Source organism: Drosophila suzukii, chromosome X, assembly GCF_043229965.1.
Source record: "Drosophila suzukii chromosome X, CBGP_Dsuzu_IsoJpt1.0, whole genome shotgun sequence".
Lineage (NCBI taxonomy): Eukaryota > Metazoa > Arthropoda > Insecta > Diptera > Drosophilidae > Drosophila > Drosophila suzukii.
The window spans coordinates 25,337,820-25,356,291 of record NC_092084.1 but is presented as its reverse complement, the minus strand read 5'-3'; the positions used below and the strand labels follow the sequence as shown (position 1 = coordinate 25,356,291).

At 43.8% G+C, this 18,472-nt stretch overlaps 1 protein-coding gene across 2 annotated transcripts in view; it reads left to right on the top strand.

The window, feature by feature from the left end:
- LOC108010420 (uncharacterized) overlaps nt 1–15,448 on the top strand; it is a 67,063-nt gene extending 51,615 nt beyond the window's left edge. The window contains exons 1-2 of one of the 2 annotated variants that reach the window (XM_017075280.3): nt 14,605–14,805; nt 14,839–15,448. In XM_017075280.3, coding sequence (XP_016930769.3) covers nt 14,756–14,805; nt 14,839–15,157 — 369 coding nt within the window. In that variant the 5' untranslated portion in view covers nt 14,605–14,755 and the 3' untranslated portion in view covers nt 15,158–15,448. Of the gene's footprint in view, nt 1–14,604; nt 14,806–14,838 lie in introns of those variants that run through there. The other variant, XM_070997628.1, reaches the window with a different exon arrangement.
- Nucleotides 15,449–18,472: the final 3,024 nt, after the last annotated feature.

Sequence of the window (18,472 nt, the reverse complement as noted above, 5' to 3'; positions counted from 1 at the left end):
CCCGAGATTTGCATAAGGATGTGCTTATGATGTGCTCGGATTATGGCGCAATGGACTGGAGACTGGAGACCGGAGTCTGAAGACCGGAGACTAGAGACTGGAATGGCTATCTAGACATCTACATAATATTAAGACAAAGCTCGTTGAGCCGTAAGACGATTTAATCGAGCTGAAATAATGGACTAAGGCACCGACGCAGACACGCACACACGGGCTGTTCATGAACTTGTTGAGGCTGCTGGAGTGGGGGCTTGGATTGGAATGGGGATTGGAATGAGGATTGGGATTGGAACTGCGATTGAGAGCCACCCACTCGAACGCCCGTCCTCCTTAAGGACATGCAATGAACCGAACTTGATGCCCCTATCGAATTTATGGCTTATCTGATTTCCAACAATTAAAAACAGACGGGAGCCGGGCAAGGATTTCCAATTCCATTGCCAATCCCAGTGCCAAACCCTACCTTCTGTCTCGCTTGGCAGCGCTTTAATGCAATCAAAACATTTATAAAGCTTTAGACGCCGCGCACCAAAGACAAAAATTCGGTGGTTGTTGTTTTAATTAGATTTCCAAGGCTCAGAGCTCCTGGCAGGACGACTGTCTAAATTGCCACAGCTGTAAGGGGTTAACCCTCCACCCTTAATCCCGGCCAGGGCCACGAGGAATCCCAACCCGCGATACCCTCGAGCCTTCCTCGTAGCGCGTGCCCTGCCAGGCAGTGGGGCATACCCCTCGATCAAGGGGTATGCAAAGTAGGAATAATCTGCCGTCGGCAATCTCGGCGCTCAAGTGTGCCGCGCGAGCTGAGCGGAGCCGCTTAAATTAATGAAGAAATAAAGACGCACGAGATTTACGCGCTTAGGTGAGCCAGGATGCAGGGGGCAGGAGGCAGGAGGAGGAACGGGGTGACATCCTGGAAATATGCAGAGCGAGATGCCGGGCGAGATTCGTGAAATGCCGCACAATGGCTCCCAGGGGCACGATAAAAATCGAATTAATAAGAGTTCAGCATAAATGGGCCTGGAAATGTCAGGCGAGGAACACCCAAGCCCCGTCGGTCCTCCTGGCATTTGTATACATTATTATTTTTATTGCGATTTGCCAGAGATTCGAGTGCGACGGCGGTGTAATTAGCTCAAAGGGTTGTGTGGCATGATGGGCACAAGGCAGAAGGCACAGGGCCACAAAGGACACACTTGCACCGACGACTTTGAATGGCTCTCGACAGAGCAGCTTAATTAATGCATTGCAAGTGCCAGTGACAATTCCGAGTGTCCATCAGGTGCCACAGGTGTTTTGGCTAATAACCAAGGACGAGGCTCGGGCCGTTTAAGCCAATGAACACAAATCACGCACGCCAGGATCACCATCACCACACACACACACACACTGGAGGCCACTCGCACACGTACGTGTGTAAGTAAATTATGACAAATGTCCTTGACAGCCTCGGCCGACAGTTGCCGTAACCCTTTGCACCCCGGCCACTCCGATTGGGATGGGTCCGGTGTCCGGAGTTCGGAGTTCGGAGTTCGGTGTCCGGGGTCCAGGACACATTTTGTGGCAGCTGTAACTAACAACAACATGCACACAACAAATTACCCATTTAACACAACAACAACAGTTGCTGGCGAAGGACATACATTCCACTGAATGCCCTAACTTATTCAGAGTATGTGCTTAACCTTCTTGCCAATAATAAGTCTTAGTCACTTACCTTTTCTTGAAAGCGATAGAGCAGTGTCATTATTATTATAATAATATATTATTATTTCTACCATAAATCCATTGCAAATTATAAAACTTGGAGCGTACAGCCCTAGTTGGGTCGATCAGTCATAGCTTTCCTCTTCACTTCTTTTCTGATTATAATTTTAAGTGATATATGTAGCTCAGAATATAATATTTCCAGATTTTATATTTCGCATTATATTATTTATTTATTTATTATTTAAATGATGTTTGAGATAATGATATTGATTTTTTTAGTATGTCAGTAAGGCTAACATAGGATCTTATAGTACTCGCTGCTAGGGCCACCGAATCTTCTGTTTTTTTTAATTATAAGCCAAATAGATAAGAAATATTACATTTTATACTTAAATTGTGTACCTAATTATGATTAATAGATATTTATAATGCAAATTTTATATTTTGAAATCGGCTTAAAATCTGGGAAATAGCTTTTTTCATTTCGGAATACACCAAAATGATACGCACAGAGAGAAATATTCAAGTAAAGTGTTCTAGAATTGAGAATATGCGCTCTTAAAATCCGTTTAAGTACATTTTGGGCTCAATGTTCTCAGTATCAGAACAAAATGGTGAGAGGGAAAAGTTAAATTGAGTTTATTTAACAACTTTTTGATGAGTATACACTACTGAATGGACGAATAGTTTAGTTGTTGAGATAAACAATGTAAATACCGCCAGTTCAACTTGATAAAAATATTTTCATCTTAAAAAATGTCGTTCTATTTTTAAGGACATTTTCAACTCAGATGAGAACGGCAGAATTAGTCCTATCATATTTGACGGTTCTTTAAACGTAAGGAAATTCAGCCAGAAGAGTCTTCCGGCTTCGTGCTGTTATAAATATCATGTCTCGGCTAACAAATCCCTGCTCCACTACCCCGACCCTCTGCTGTCTCTATGTAATTATTCAATTCAATTAATTCCGTTTACGCCTTTCGGGCCAATCCTGCAGCTACAGCTGGCACGGTCCGAGATTGCGTCCATGTCCATCCTCGGCTGGCCACTCGTTGTCCGGCAGCCATTTCCGCTTCCGATTCCTGAAGGTCCTGCGGGGCGCTCGTGTGTGTGTCCTGCGTCTGTTTATCTCTCCGGAATGCGAATGTGGGCTGTGGGATATTTGCTGTGTGTGGGCTGGCTGCCCTCTTTGGGTCAGGCTCGATGTCAGCCTCGAGTGGGGCAGCCCCAGGATAAGGAGCAACAATTTCAACTATCCAGAAGGTCCTGTCCCGGCATCATCCGAGTCGGATGATAGGCCTTGTGTCTCTGCAGCCTCTCGACATTCCTCACATAGTTCGGCTTTTGTTTTGCGGCCCGATGCGAAATCCTTTTGATACCAGCAAATGGGCAGGGCAAACAAACAAATTTCATTTATTTTTTAATAAAGTTATATTTGTTGTTAGCATTAATCCTCTTCAGCATCGCTTTGTGCTTTTCCTTTTCCGTTTTTGCTTGCGTTTGTATGCGTGTTTGTGTTTGTCCATGTCCAACAATGGTCGCTTCCGTTTCCGCTGGCCCAAAAAAATATTCCAAATTGCTTCAAAAATAGCCGGCAACATACAAAACAAAGGCTGCAGTCGTATGGAGGAAAAACGAGAAAAACGAAACGGAAACTGCAAATAGAATTCTCGGGCAGAACTTTTTCCAGTTTTGCCGCAGTTATGAGATATCCTTGATATGCGTACGTGTGTGTCCCTCCTTCGGTGTGCGTATCCTTATCACTTCCGTCATAAATTTCATTTTGCTTTTATTTTTCTATTAAAAACTAACCGAGTGGGCGGTGGCGGGGGACTGTGTTTTTTCGGCCATAAATCAAAAGTAAAATCCCAGAGATGGAGAGCCGGAACAGACAAAAATAACAAAGGGCAACTGAATATCTTACCCCTGGCCTCTGTCCCTCAAGCCCAGTGCAATCTGCCACGTGCTACGTGATCTCCTCACGCATGCAAATGTGGCAACATTAGAATTTTCAACAGCCCCACTGGATGCTGGCCTCGTTTTTTATCTCCTTGCCTGCGGTTTGGCATCTTCGCTACCACTTTTCTTGGCCATTCTGCCCCGTTTTCCGCTTTTCCGCTTCTTAGCATTCCCATTTCTCCGGCTCATCTTGGACTGCATCGTTTGTCATTATTCAAATTCCCCTTGACATCGCACACGGACCAACTCGCATGTGAAGTTGTCACCGGGAAAGCGGCCAGGATGTGGGGACTGTCAGCGATAGTCCCCGGGAGTTGTCAGGCGACTGCTTTTCTAATGTGACGCATATGAAATTAAATTAAACGACAAACTCAGCGGCTTTCCAGGACTCGGTACGTGTGAGAGGTTTCCGGGTTCTCTCTGCTTACTCCTTGGAGTATCGGGTTCGTGATCATGGAGCAGACTTATTGAGCCATGAAGAACATTTAGCGCTCAAGACATTTCCTTAAAGGATTCCTACAGATTTTTCCGGAATATTTAGGTAATCCGGAAAACATTTGTGCTACATGAAAATAATTCAAAACAAGGAAGAACGCTATAGTCGAGTACCTCGACTATCAGATACCCGTTACTCAGCTATATGGAGATATGCAAGCAGCAAAGCGAGATTAAAATGCGCCACCTACCGGCGGTATACAGATTTAAGCGTTATGGGCGTTAGAGTGGGCGTGGCAAATTTTTTTTTGGATCAATTGATAGGTATCGACGAGACCAATACATTTCAGTTAAAATTTTTTATCTAGCATGAAAATTGTGGGCGTCACAGGTTTTCGCGGTTTGTGGGCGTTAAAGTGGGCGTGGCAAACTTTTTTTTGGGTCAATCGATAGGTATTGATGAGAACAATACATTTCAGTTAAAATTTTTATTCTAGCATCAAAACTGTAGGAGCCACAGTTTTGGGCGGTTTGTGGGCGTTAGAGTGGGCGTGGCACTGTGCCGAAACAAACTTGCGCTGCGTAAGAAGCTCAGGAATCTGCACGCCAAATCTCAATAGCCTAGCTCCCATAGTTTCCGAGATCTCAGCGTTCATCCGGACGGACAGACAGACGGACAGACGGACAGACGGACAGACGGACAGACGGACAGACGGACATGGCTAGATCGACTCGGCTAGTGATCCTGATCAAGAATATATATACTTTGTGGGGTCGGAAACGCTTCCTTCTGCCTGTTACATACTTTCCGACGAATCTAGTATACCCTTTTACTCTACGAGTAACGGGTATAACAAGAAAGCGAGCTAGCTTCGGCATTTTATTTTCATGTTTGAAGTGCACAGTATCAACTTAAGATAAAAGACATCGTTTCCAAAATTTATCCTCATACTCATTTCTACAATATTACCACTATATCGCCGAATTTCCACGTAAGATAGATTACACATAAACTATTACATCTGGTGAACGGAAGACATGATTTACAAAAATCAAAAGCAGGTGTGTATACACAGCGACTTCCGACTTTAAGAAAACTAAAAAAGTATTACCAAAATATTAAGATACTGTTAAATTCAAATTTACCAATCGTATTATTTTGACATTAATTTTTCGATCCTTTCTTTAGCAGCTATATAATATAGTAGTCCCATTTTTATAAAATTGAATTCGTAATTTATTTTTTAAGTTTTAAAAAGATTTTAGCTTTCTTTAAACGTTTTTTTTACCCTTCACTAGTAGAGTAAAAGGCTATGTTATATCCTTTAAAATTATTATAGGAGCTAGAGAGTTGAGATTTTACTTGTAAACTCGTAAGCCTCTGCGATTAAGCTTGTTATCCTGATGAACCAACAGCCAAAAATGGCCATTAAGCTAAAATCAATACCCAGCAATACCCATCTACAAGCCTAAATTTGTTCAATTCGGACTAGTCATTAGAAAGTAGAGAGCAGCTAAAGGATCTAGCACCTATGCCAACAAACGAATACCTTTTATGCATATGGAAAACTTAAAGAGCTTTATTTTAATAGTTAAATCAGTCCTTGTTGGACACGCGCGGTTCATCAGAACTCGAAATAAAAATGTAAAGCGCTTAAAACAAGGCAAGTTTGTTTTTAAAATGGTACCACTCATAAAATTGTAGGAGTCCTTAACCAGGGATCTCAACATTACAGGAAAACTGTGCTATTGTGAACATTTTGGCCATTTAATTTTTGTAAGCTAGTGTAATTTAAACAATTTGATGACATTTTTAGAATAATCATGCAATGTATAGAATGTACAGAAGGTTATTTAAAATGTTGAAGATAATCCAGTTGTTTTGTTACGTTACATGTCTATAACTTCATCCCAAGGGTAAACATATTCCCAACAGGTCACCTTGAATGAAAAAGTAGCCGCTGCGTGGAACACCTTCTTCCGGAAACCAGTTCCCATTGCGACACAAACTTGCAACATAAAAAGATAGCAGATAAATGTGCAGCAATAAAAACCTGAGGATTGGCCAGGAATTAAATATGCCACTTATCTGGCGCAAACTGCAAACACATTACCCCGAACAGCGGGTGGTGCCACGAGCAGGAGGAACAGGAGGAGCACCACCAGTGCCACCAGCACCACCGACACCATCAGCCAGACAATGCTCAGGTATCACGGGCACAATCAGCAGCCCGGCGAGATTCGGGCCATGTTTGAATTGCTGTCATTAAAATGTTGACAAAGGCGCAGAAAGGTGTAAAAACCGCAGCCCGTGATTTCCAGGCACCACCCAAACCCAACCACATTGGTGGATTGGTGGTGTCCGTGGGTTCGTAATGAGTTTTGTTAATGTGGCGGCCACAAATGTGGCCCGCGTATGAATATTATTCGTATTCCTATGCGCAATATGGGCGAAATAAATATTTACGTTCATATATATAAGTATATGTATATTTTTGAGGCACTCGCATTGAGGCCGCATTGCAACTGACAGGATGACGAGCCCCGGAAAAAGGTAATGTGAGTGTGTACCCGGTGTACCCGGAATGGTTCATGGAATTTCAGAGGGTAATTCGGCAACAGACTTCGGGGCGATGGGGCGGGGGTGCCAGGGGGGACCTTCAAGTGGCGAAACGGGGCGAGAACGAGTGGTGACCCTTGAAAGCGCCAATCAAGTGGCTGGGAACCGGGCTCTTACATGCGTAATTTGCACGCCAAGTGCTCGAGACCCGGGCCCAAGCCTCTTCCCATCCTGACCGACAACGTCTGGTAATTAAATTTCGTACGCCCGCCCGGCAAAGTGTGAAAATCATAAAAAGCATCGGCGTCGTTCATACGCCGTGTGGTCCCAAAAATGTTAAACAATTCACACGCCCGGGCTAATTAAGCGCTCGTCCTCGTCCTCGTCCATGTCCTTGGGCTACCCTCGTCCTGGGAGCGAGTGTGTGTGATTTCCATATTTTGATAGCTTCTGATGGAGTCAGAAAGTTGGCATTAAGTAAACCGGAAATTAACTTAATAATGACTTGTTTATGCATGTGTCTGATTGTCTGACTGTCTGTCTGTCTGTCTACTTGTGTGCGCATAAAGATAGCACTTGAGCACAAACTATCCCCCATTTGGGCAGGGATTTATCCTGGAATCCTTCAAGCCATTGCGGTCATTTGGCACCCTTTAAACCCCCACACACACATGAAGGCAAAGGCATGACTTAAACTAATGACCTCATAAATTAGCCATAATTATTGTAATGAGCCCAAGTCGCATTAATGAGGCCGCCTGAGACAATTCAACTTAAAATTTATGAATTTATGGCCATGTGTTAGGGCCAATTAGTGGAGTCGCGTTCGCGTTTTGTAGTGGGCGCGCAATTCGCGCAATTAAATGCACCTGATGACAGCGGCAGGAGTAAGGACATGCCCAGATACAGCTGCATAGACACATTAATCACGGCGCTTTCAAGGAGCGGAGTGGGAGGCCTTAAGCTCTGGCCGCGATATAGATTTGTTTACCAAGGGGTTTCGACTGGATCTGAGTATGAATCTGGCTGCTTGGAGCCTCCTGCTAAGAGCCAAATAAATTACGGGGTCAGCGAAAGTAAATAGCAATAAATTAAATGTACATCAATGAAATAAACCAGCGACAAGAAAGCAGAAAAAGGACAAGAAGTTGTTTTCATTGGGCTCGTGGTGCGGGGGGCGGGGGGCTATTGGGTAAACAAACAAACAAACAACAATGAAACCAAGCAAACAAACAGACAGCCAAACAGGCAAACAAACGGCGGGCAAGCAGGAAAAGCGGAAAGGACGCCAGAAAGGGGGTTGCACCACCCCTCGGACCAAATGGCCAAATGAAATTTTAATTTTTTTTCAGTTTTTTCTTCTCTGCGTTCCCTTAATTCCTCCTTCAAGATGGGGTCCTTGGGCGGGATCCGTGGCGATTATGCACGGTAAATCATTTCGACATTTTCCCGTTCATAAGCACGTAATTTGACTTGATTTTTTAGCCGCCGCCGGCCATTTGCTTTATTGACTGCCGCCCCCAGCTGGGAAACTGGGATAAACAGGACGAAATCGAGGACGAGGACGAGGACGAGGACGAGGACGAGGTCGAAGGACCCACGACTCCGCATATAATTGCGGTTAATTAAAGCATGATTTCTTTGCGGTCGCGTCAAGTGAGCGTTAAAACAAATGGCCCACTCCGACCCTCTTCGACGGGCGCCCCTGTGATGTCCTTCGATAAGGAATGATCTAGTACCTCCAGCGAGGATTTATTTTTATTCTTCCGCACTCTGATTTTTACCGTGCATCCTGTGTGGCTCTTCACCTGCCACTTTTGGCGTTTTGGTTCTTTGCTTCTTTGGTGGTGACTTCGGGGTCTTTCAAGTTCTTCATTTTTTTCACATACAAAAAATTGATTATTAATGAGTAAATGGGGGAAAAAAACGAGTGCAATGCCCGTGGAAAAAAAAGCGCAAAGAAATTAATTATGGAAATTACTCGGCCTGTCTGCCCACCCATCACATCACCCCCACTTAATCGGCTTGCGGTTTGATTTATTTAAATTTCGGGAATAGAATTTTTATATTTTTCGCCCAGGACGGCCGGGATACTTAGCCTCTTGTTGCCCGGCACAAATAACAATTTATTTTCATTAATTTGGGCCTTAACCCCTTGACGCCGCCGCGGGTTCATTAGGAATGCAGGCTGCATGGCCGCCCGAGTTGATTGCCGTTAAGGCAGCCCAACCCTTTCTTTCCCGTTCCCAACTCTCCTCGAAAGTCCTTGTAATTATTGCAATCTGTTCGATTTTGGGACACACTCTGGCCGCGAACGCGACCATTTTGCAATTTGGAAATGCAAATTAATTGCCACATGGCCCGGCTGGGAACGTCCTGGTGCAGAAGTGTTGCGGCATTAGCAGTAGCCATTAAAGTAAATTGTAATTGGTAATTCCCCCGGCTTTGAGATGGAACAGATCGAATGGCGAGGGCTCTGCGAATTTTCACATTTCCACTGGGGTGGCTCTGGCCTTTACCTTCTTCATTTTTTGCCAATATTAAAAGTCATAATTCAATTTTATTGCGAATGTTTCAGGTGCCTTAATCATTTCTAATATCCTGCCCGGCTCTTTCGCCCTGCCTCCCAGGACGCCTATTCAGTGACTCGACTTCCGCTCCACCCATAAATACTAATTTCACAGGCAATAAAGGCGCAACATTCGCCAGGCCTCGGATCCTCGCGACTCCTCACGTAGTCCTGCCATTTCGATAGATGCCAGGACATTTGCCAGATACGAGTTGTAGATAATGGCCGGAGCAATTTTTAATGGATTACTTCGCGAACGCGACTCCAGGCAGCTGTTTCTGACTTGGAGTTGTGGAAATTCGGAAGGGTGCTGCCAGATACAAAGATATTTCCTTCAATGTGCCATAACTGCCCCAAGTGCCATAGCGTAATGCCAGAACATGGTATTTATTGTATTATATTCCGTAAAAGTTAATCAGTTTGCCAGTGCAATGAACTAATGGGAGAGAGTGGAAAGATTTTTGAAGAAGGTAATACACTGATAAATAAAATTGAATGGTCAAAGTAAATATCTGCATGTTAAGTTCCACATTTGGTATAAACAAGAAAGGAAGCTAACTTCGACACGCCAAAGTTTCTGTTGGGGCGGTGCGGCTTGATCGTTGAAATAATTGAAGCCCCAAGATCGAGTGGTACGCAGAAAAATACGCGGGTACTTTTGGGTTTTTACGCGACGTGCGTAGGTGTTTATTAGTACACTTTGAAACAAGAACTGCTTAAGCCTAACTTAACTTAAGCGCTCCAGAGCAGAGCGGAGACTTAGGGGAGAGATGGAGACGGAGAGCGGACGGCAGTGCGAGCGCGCGAGATGTAGACATCTGGATAAAACTGCCGCTCGACACTGCCTCCTGAAATTAAACGCCCTTTTGGCGTGAACATTCTCCCCCCCCTTGCGAGGACACCCGTAGCAAGAATCTCAGGATAGTAGGCTCAGGAATATTTTGGAAGTATAGATCGGTCGTCCGTATGTAGGAGAGTGTGGTGGGCCTTTCCACACTTGTGGCAGTGATGACCACTGCGGCAGGAGTCCTTGGAATGATTGTGAGCCAAGCAATTGGAGCAGTACTTCTGGATATGTACTTCCTGAAGCCGATTCTGGGGGCTTAGCCGTAGAAAGTGGTGGCACTTCCGTAGAGGATGGATCTTTTGGCAGACTCGGCATTGGTAGGATTTAATACCTCGAGTACGTCTGCCATCCAAGGCGGGGTATGGAACCCAATATTCGGATGGAGTATTCTTAGGAGGAACTTTTTGTACGGAAACTTGCGTTGAATAGGACGAAATGATGTGTGGAACTGAGGCGGATACTGGCCTTGGAGGGTCGGATGGAATCGTCGGAGTAGTAGGACTGCTGTTTCGATGAAGCAATGTGTGATGCCGATCTTGGCAAGTGAGACAGTTGTGAGCGCTTGTGCAATCCCGGAATTGATGGCTACTTGCAAAGCAATTGGAGCACAACTGCTTCCTTTGGATATAGGCTAAGCGATCTTCTACCGTCATCTGTAGGAAGCGTGGACATATACGCACGGGGTGGTTCTTCTTCGAACACAGATCACAGCCTTTGGTTATCGGAACTAACCTTGTGTTGAAGGAATTTATTTTTGGAAATTCTGCCTCTCGATTTGTGTCTTTGGACTGGACGTGGTGGAAATTGGCAGATCGGAAGCTATCGACGGCCTCAAGAGTTAGATGGCGCTCCGTCAAATATGAATCAAGCTCAAGCCACGTAGGAATTTCGGCTTTATTTTGGATGGATTGCTCCCATAATGAGAGAGTGAGCTTTGGTAGTTTTGTCGAGCACATATAAACCAGGATAGGGTCCCAATTCTCAATATTAACACCGGAAAATTTTAAGGAAGTTAAGCAACCTTGAAAAGTGCGTTGCAGTTCCTTTAAGGCTGCTCCCGACTCCTGTGCTATGGATTGCACATTGAAAAGTGTTTTCAGGTGACTGTTCACCTGCAATCGCTTATTTTCGAAACGCTCAGTTAGGTTATTCCAGGCTGAGCGAAAGCCATCATTGGTGAGTGGGGATCTTGAAACTATGAAATGAGCTTCGCCACTTGTTTTTGAATTTAAGTGGAATAATTTTTCAACGGGAGTTAGACTCGGATTGTCTATGTATATTGCCGTGAAAAGGTCCCGGAAAGTCGGCCAGCGAAGATAATCGCCAGAGAAAACCTCTGTGTCGATAGGAGGGAGCCGACAGCCATAAGACGTGAAATTTTGGGACGGAGTTACTGGAGCTTGAGGTATTTGGGAGGAGCCCTTTTGGCTTTGTTCCATCAGCTGCGCGGCAAATATTTCGTAAGTGGAGTACGTTTGGTAATACTTGGACTTTAGTATGGATTTTGTGTCTGCGGTGCTCTCGCCTGCAGCTATAATGCAGTCGGAGCATATGTCGTATGCTGCCTTTACCGATTGCCACAAGGAATTGAGGTGATCGCGACGGATGTTACAGGCGGATAACGTTGGTGTAGGAGCACCTGGAGCGTTCACAGTGGCCTCAAAGTGGATCAGACAGTCAGCTGTGGCCATAAATCGGGTTAAAGCGGATTTTACTGATGTTGCCATGACGTTAAATAATTTAGAATTTTAATTCAGATGTAAGGAAACGGATTGGAATCAAATTGGAATTTAGGAACCAATTAAGATTGTAAATATATACGGTCACACTGTCGAGTAGGCAATAAATATTTATTATATCGGATGGTCGGATTTATGTAAGGAATTACGGACTTTAATATTGTTTGTTTGAAAGGAACACTTTTTGTGAGCTCTTGACCCACTGTGCACTGGCGAAAATATCGATATACGTATGTATGTACACTGTACGTATGTATATATGTGGGGTGCGAATAGCAGAATAGCGTTGCGGGAATTGGAAAGACTTCGCTTATGTTTGTATGTCGGTGCGTTTGTTTGTCACCTGCACAACTAAATTGCAAACGATTTGCTGGAGTAAATTTGTGGATATTGTAACTTTGTTCTTAATATTGGAAATAGTTTAGCCGTATTTGTAGGTCGAGAAAAGTAGTTGGAGTGGACTGTATTAGAAAGAGTAGTTAGAGTGGACTGTATTAGAATATTTATGTAAATATACACACGCAGCTGGAACACAGTAAAAAACAAGGAAGAACGCTATAGTCGAGTACCTCGACTATCAGATACCCGTTACTCAGCTATATGGAGATATGCAAGCAGCAAAGTATACAGATTTAAGCGTTATGGGCGTTAGAGTGGGCGTGGCAAATTTTTTTTGGATCAATCGATAGGTATCGACGAGACCAATACATTTCAGTTAAAATTTTTTATCTAGCATGAAAATTGTGGGCGTCACAGGTTTTCGCGGTTTGTGGGCGTTAAAGTGGGCGTGGCAAACTTTTTTTTGGGTCAATCGATAGGTATTGATGAGAACAATACACTTCAGTTAAAATTTTTATTCTAGCATCAAAACTGTAGGAGCCACAGTTTTGGGCGGTTTGTGGGCGTTAGAGTGGGCGTGGCACTGTGCCGAAACAAACTTGCGCTGCGTAAGAATAGCCTAGCTCCCATAGTTTCCGAGATCTCAGCGTTCATCCGGACGGACAGACAGACGGACAGACGGACAGACGGACAGACGGACATGGCTAGATCGACTCGGCTAGTGATCCTGATCAAGAATATATATACTTTGTGGGGTCGGAAACGCTTCCTTCTGCCTGTTACATACTTTCCGACGAATCTAGTATACCCTTTTACTCTACGAGTAACGGGTATAATAAAGAGTGCAAATCTTAAGGAAAAATTTTATGACCGCGAATTTTTTACTGCGGCTGAGTTATATTTTACACACGATTGGAATTGAAAATATATTTGACAAATATTTTCGTTGAATAGTAGCACTGAAATATTTACTGGAATTGTTTCAAGTGTGCAACTGTGGGCAAAGGAAACTGGAATATTGTCGGGCACAAGTAACGGAATTGAAATACATATATTAAATGCCGTTGCGTCGGATTAATCTCTTTTGGCTTTAGACAATATATCATACAGAAAGTTAGTCGAAATAGGGTTCGAAAAACTGGCTGTATGACCGGCAATTATAGTAAGCGGAACTTATCTGGAGTGTTTCAAGCCTGCTGGGACAAAATCAAAGGAAACTCCAGGAGAGGAAAGTCCAAAGATTTTGAAATCCTGCTCGAACTGGACCAAAATGTTGGGGCGGTGCGGCTTGATCGTTGAAATAATTGAAGCCCCAAGATCGAGTGGTACGCAGAAAAATACGCGGGTACTTTTGGGTTTTTACGCGACGTGCGTAGGTGTTTATTAGTACACTTTGAAACAAGAACTGCTTAAGCCTAACTTAACTTAAGCGCTCCAGAGCAGAGCGGAGACTTAGGGGAGAGATGGAGACGGAGAGCGGACGGCAGTGCGAGCGCGCGAGATGTAGACATCTGGATAAAACTGCCGCTCGACACTGCCTCCTGAAATTAAACGCCCTTTTGGCGTGAACAGTTTCTATATCCCTGCTGGTCGTTTCCGTGGGAGCATTGTATGTACAAAGCTTTCCGATTTTTAGAAAACTAAACTAATTATAAAAATTTTAAGATTATGTTCAATTACAATTTACTATCGTGTATGCTTACCGAAAACGAAATGTAATGGTCTTTTTATTATTTTGACATTAATTATCCGATCGTTCTTATGGCAGCTATATGATGATTTACATTTTATTCGAATTCTGAAATATTAAAAGAATGATATTCGCAAGAGTATAAATTAATATGTTAAAAAACACCGAAGTAAAAATTTTTTAAAATTTGTATACCCTTGCAGAGGATGATGGTTACGTTTTTCCTCGTGACTGTGTAGACGTTTTCTCTCATACGGCTAATTCTCCAGCAATCCTGCGACTTCCTATAAAGTAGAGGTGCAGAAAACATTGCTTTTTCGATGTTTTAACAGGCAAACATCGATGTAACCTCAAAAAACATCGATGTTTCTGCAACTCTACTATAAAGCTGCAAAAACATCGATGGTAGCCCCACTGATAGTTTTAATAGTTTAGGAGTAAACATCGATACTATAAACCAATATAATAGGGTAATTCCTGCAGATTATTATCTAATGAAAATGGTGCAATTATGAAAGTTATTATATAGCAAAAATACAATTATAAACGCAATAAGTCTACTTATTGTAGAGGATCGACCCACGGGTGGACATCGACATCGACTTTAATTTATATTTCATTGTTCAACACGTAAAATGTGAGTACCTTCGTTCACCTTCGAAATCCAAGTGATGGGAGTTGAATGTAATACTATCGGTATAGTCTGAGTAACATCGACTGAGGTCACCGGGGCACAATTTATCGCTTGTCTTCCAGCTCTACTTCCTACCAAAGCTACTGAAAGAAGAAGTGAAGAAGTGACTTGCACAAATTTTTAAAACATCCCAGTTTGCTGAAAATAGGTAGCTTCGTGTGGAAATTTGAGTCTTGTTTTTGGAGAAGAAGAAGGCAAGTAAAGTACTTCAAAATGTCCGACGAAGAAAATATCGAGAGCCCCGTCTTCGAGAAGCTTCCAGTGATGGAGGCGACACCTGAGGACCCAACCGCCGCCAAGGAGAACGGAGCACCGGCCGCCGACAGCGGGGCACTCTCCGGTGGCGTCGATGGTGAAAAGGCGACCGCCGAGGCCGCTGACAAGGAGGAGGAGTCCGCCGCCGATGGCGAGGAGGCAAAGAAGAAGAGCATCGAAGCAGCTCCATCTGCTGTTGAGAACGCCGAGGAGGCCGCCGTCGGTGACTCACCAGATGCTCCCGCCGACGGGCCCGTGAAGCGGAAGTTGGACGAGGCCGCCGCTATAGCCGATGAGGCCGGTGCCACGCCGGAAAAAAAAGCGAAGATGGAGGAGGAATGCACAAAGGACGAGGTGTAGAACGGCGCCTAGAAAATAGCCCGCGGAGCAGCACACTGTAATATACTTAATAATATATACTAACACAGTAAACACTCGCAAATCACACAAACACACAGCGACACGCACCGAACTGATCCAGTCACCCACCCACTTTACCAACGATCGAACCTGCAAACAGGAGCGCAGTCTTGTGGCGCACCGATCTGTTCTCTGTATCTCTACTAACCAACAAACAACCGACCAGGACACCATTGTTGGTGTCGAGAAACAACAACAATCTATTGTCATTAAAAAAAACCCTATTTAAAAACTAAATTTCAAAGCATTATCACTTTGGGCGGTAGTCCACTTAGATACGAAGCGCACCAGGAAGAAGGGAAGGTGACAACTATGTTTATATAGCCGATGAATTGAAAATCAGCTGTGATACTAAGAAAACCCAGGTTTATTAGACTAGTTGTATTCTTACTGAAAGAATGCGTCGAATGACTTCTCATCCGATGCTCCTTTAAAAAAATATACTGAAAACAAGATTTTGGGGGACTTTTCAAAATAAAATTTATTTATTTACAAAACAACAGGGATCGGCAGCCATAGCTGGCTTAAAGTCAATAATTTCAGTTTACTATTCTGTTCTTAATTACTAATTGTATAGTTCATTTAATTTTGGTATTCGATTCTTAAGTACTATGTGTATAATTCAAGTATATTTCAGGTGTCTATCTTGATTATATTATCTATCTTAATTATAGGAGGCTTGATATTAAGGAACTTAAGAACTTGAAGAGGGTTGGTAGGTGTGGGATTTGAAGAAGTGTAGTAAGGTTTTCATTTGGGATATAAATTCGGATGTTATCAAATGCAGCGCATACGTTATTGACAATAAAGTGTGGTTACAGAACTTACAGGGGTTGTTTAAAGCCTGTTTATGGATTGGTACCAACTGGAGGAGTATTGAAAAAGATTGAAAGAGATGTTATAAAAATGACTTTTAAAGAATCTGTTTATATCAAACCAGATAATATTACGTGAGGTGAACAGAGGTGCGATAGTTGCGTTTTTTGCGGCTTCATCAGCAAATTCGTTGCCGCTAATTCCAACATGGTTCGGTACCCACATGACTTTTATTTTGGGGTAAGCGGTATTTATTATACCACGAATTTTCGTAGGATGTTGCTTATCGATGTTTTTAAGCGAGTGAATTCGGAAAGAGAGTCGGAGCAGGTGCAGATCTTTCTTTTAATAGTACGACCCATCACGACGACTTCCACGGTAATGACGATAATTTCTGAAGTATAAACTTACGTGTAATTTGGAAGACTGCCTTTTTTTTAGAACAACGTTCTCTGTGGTTATGACATAGACAGTTGCGTCTTGGTTTTTTGGTTGGTCAGTTTAGCTTTAATGTCCAGAAATTCTTTCTTAAATATTGGCTCAAATAATGTGTATATCATATTATTGAAAGTGCCAAGAAGGACACATACCAAAAATATAATATAAAATATAATTTTAAACATTTTTATAAAATATTTTTCTGATCATTCCTATGGGAGCTATTGGATATAGGTGTCCGATCCGAAAGACAAATGACGGACATGGCTAGACCGACTCGCCTAGCGATTCTGATCAATAATATATATACTTTATGGGGACGGAAACGTCTTCTTCACTGCGTTGGAAACTTCTGACTGAAATCATCATACCCTCTGCAAGGGAATACAAATATTTACATATAATATGACGTCCTTGAACTTACTACGTTTTTTATCAGTGTAACGTACTTTTAGATTAAGGTATCCTGTGTTTTATAAACATAAATGTCTAAGTTAGGGATTACTCATGCTGTAAGGTCACCAACCATTACCTTCGACTTGCCGAGATACACGGTAAGGAAATCTCACGTAGTAGTATGTAGTCCTTTTGAAGACGATTTTAAGTGGCAGGCGCTTAAATAGTTGGAGGCCACTAATTAGCAGGCGGGGGTTACGGTTACCCTCTCCACAAGGACTACCCACATCAGTTGCAGAAGCTAGTTCAAAGGGCTCTCGTCCTCCTCCTCCTCCACCAAAGTAGCCAATGGCCAGCAAACAAGTCCAGAGATAAGATAAGCGGCTACAGGACCTCGAACTTCAGATACCCTCCGCAGGGAACTACACGTATGTATATACATGGCGCCCGATGTGAAATCCCCAGCACGAAAAGCGAATCAAAGGATATGGGTCTTGCGTATTGTTGCGGTTAGGGTTGAGTTGCTTTTCAGGGGGTGGGGGGTGTGTACGCCTGATTATACATAACGGTTCATTGCCTGCCAGGACGAAAGGAGAGGGGCGGGGGTGGCAAGGACTCCGTCTAATCACTGTCACATGCAGGCGTCGCTTACGCATTCAAAGCGAGCCGAGACAAAGGCCAGAAGCTGGCGGGGAAGGGTCTGCACCGCTGGACAATGCATCCCAGGAGCAGGAGGCAGGGGCAGGGGCAGGGGCGGGGGACTGGAGGCTGGGGCACTGGCCTGCTGTTAATTCGATTAATTACAACAATCAGCGGCATGTTTCATGTGGCAGCGACAGTTCGCTGCTCGGGGGCGTGGCAGGAGGCGCAGGAGCTTAACAAATTGCCCCATGCTAATGACACGTCCCTGTTCATGCCCATGCCCATGTCCATGCCCATGCTAACCAACAATCGAAGCATAATGACAATGATAGATTTCCCAATATCTGTCATGTTTATGGGCAAAACAAAAGAAATGAGAGGCTAGAAGACAGGCGGGGAGAAAGCTAGAACAACGGAGCATAATTGGATATAACATTTATACGCAATCATCGACAGATTGCAAAACGATTAAGCCAACCCCCGGAGAAAGTTGGCTCGGAGAAAGGCGATTCCCATGGCATGGTACACCATACACTCGCTGTTCCCTGACGAAGCTGTCATTCCCCCGCCATCCCAAGAAGGGAAATCCAATCGAGCAAGGAGCCGGCCAATGCTCGACCCCAGAAAACAAATGCGGGCTGGGTCCGAGTTCATTTGGTGTGTTCGTTGAACGCTTTTCGGGCAAACAGAAACAATCAACTTAATTTGGCGCCCGCTGAAAGCCCTGTGGCAGATAAATTAAGTCATTAGTTCGAGCTGGAAGTTGGTGGTGGACTGATGGGCTGATGGGCCCCAGAAGAAAGTTCCCGGCCAAAGTGGAAAATAAATTGGCAAACGTTTGTTTTGAGATTAACCGCGATTAGAACGTGGACCGGGGCGGGAGTGGAAGTTGCTTGGGGAATCGCAGCAAATGTTGCCATTATTTGATAAGCTCAAACATAGACACAGAGACCCCGCCACCCT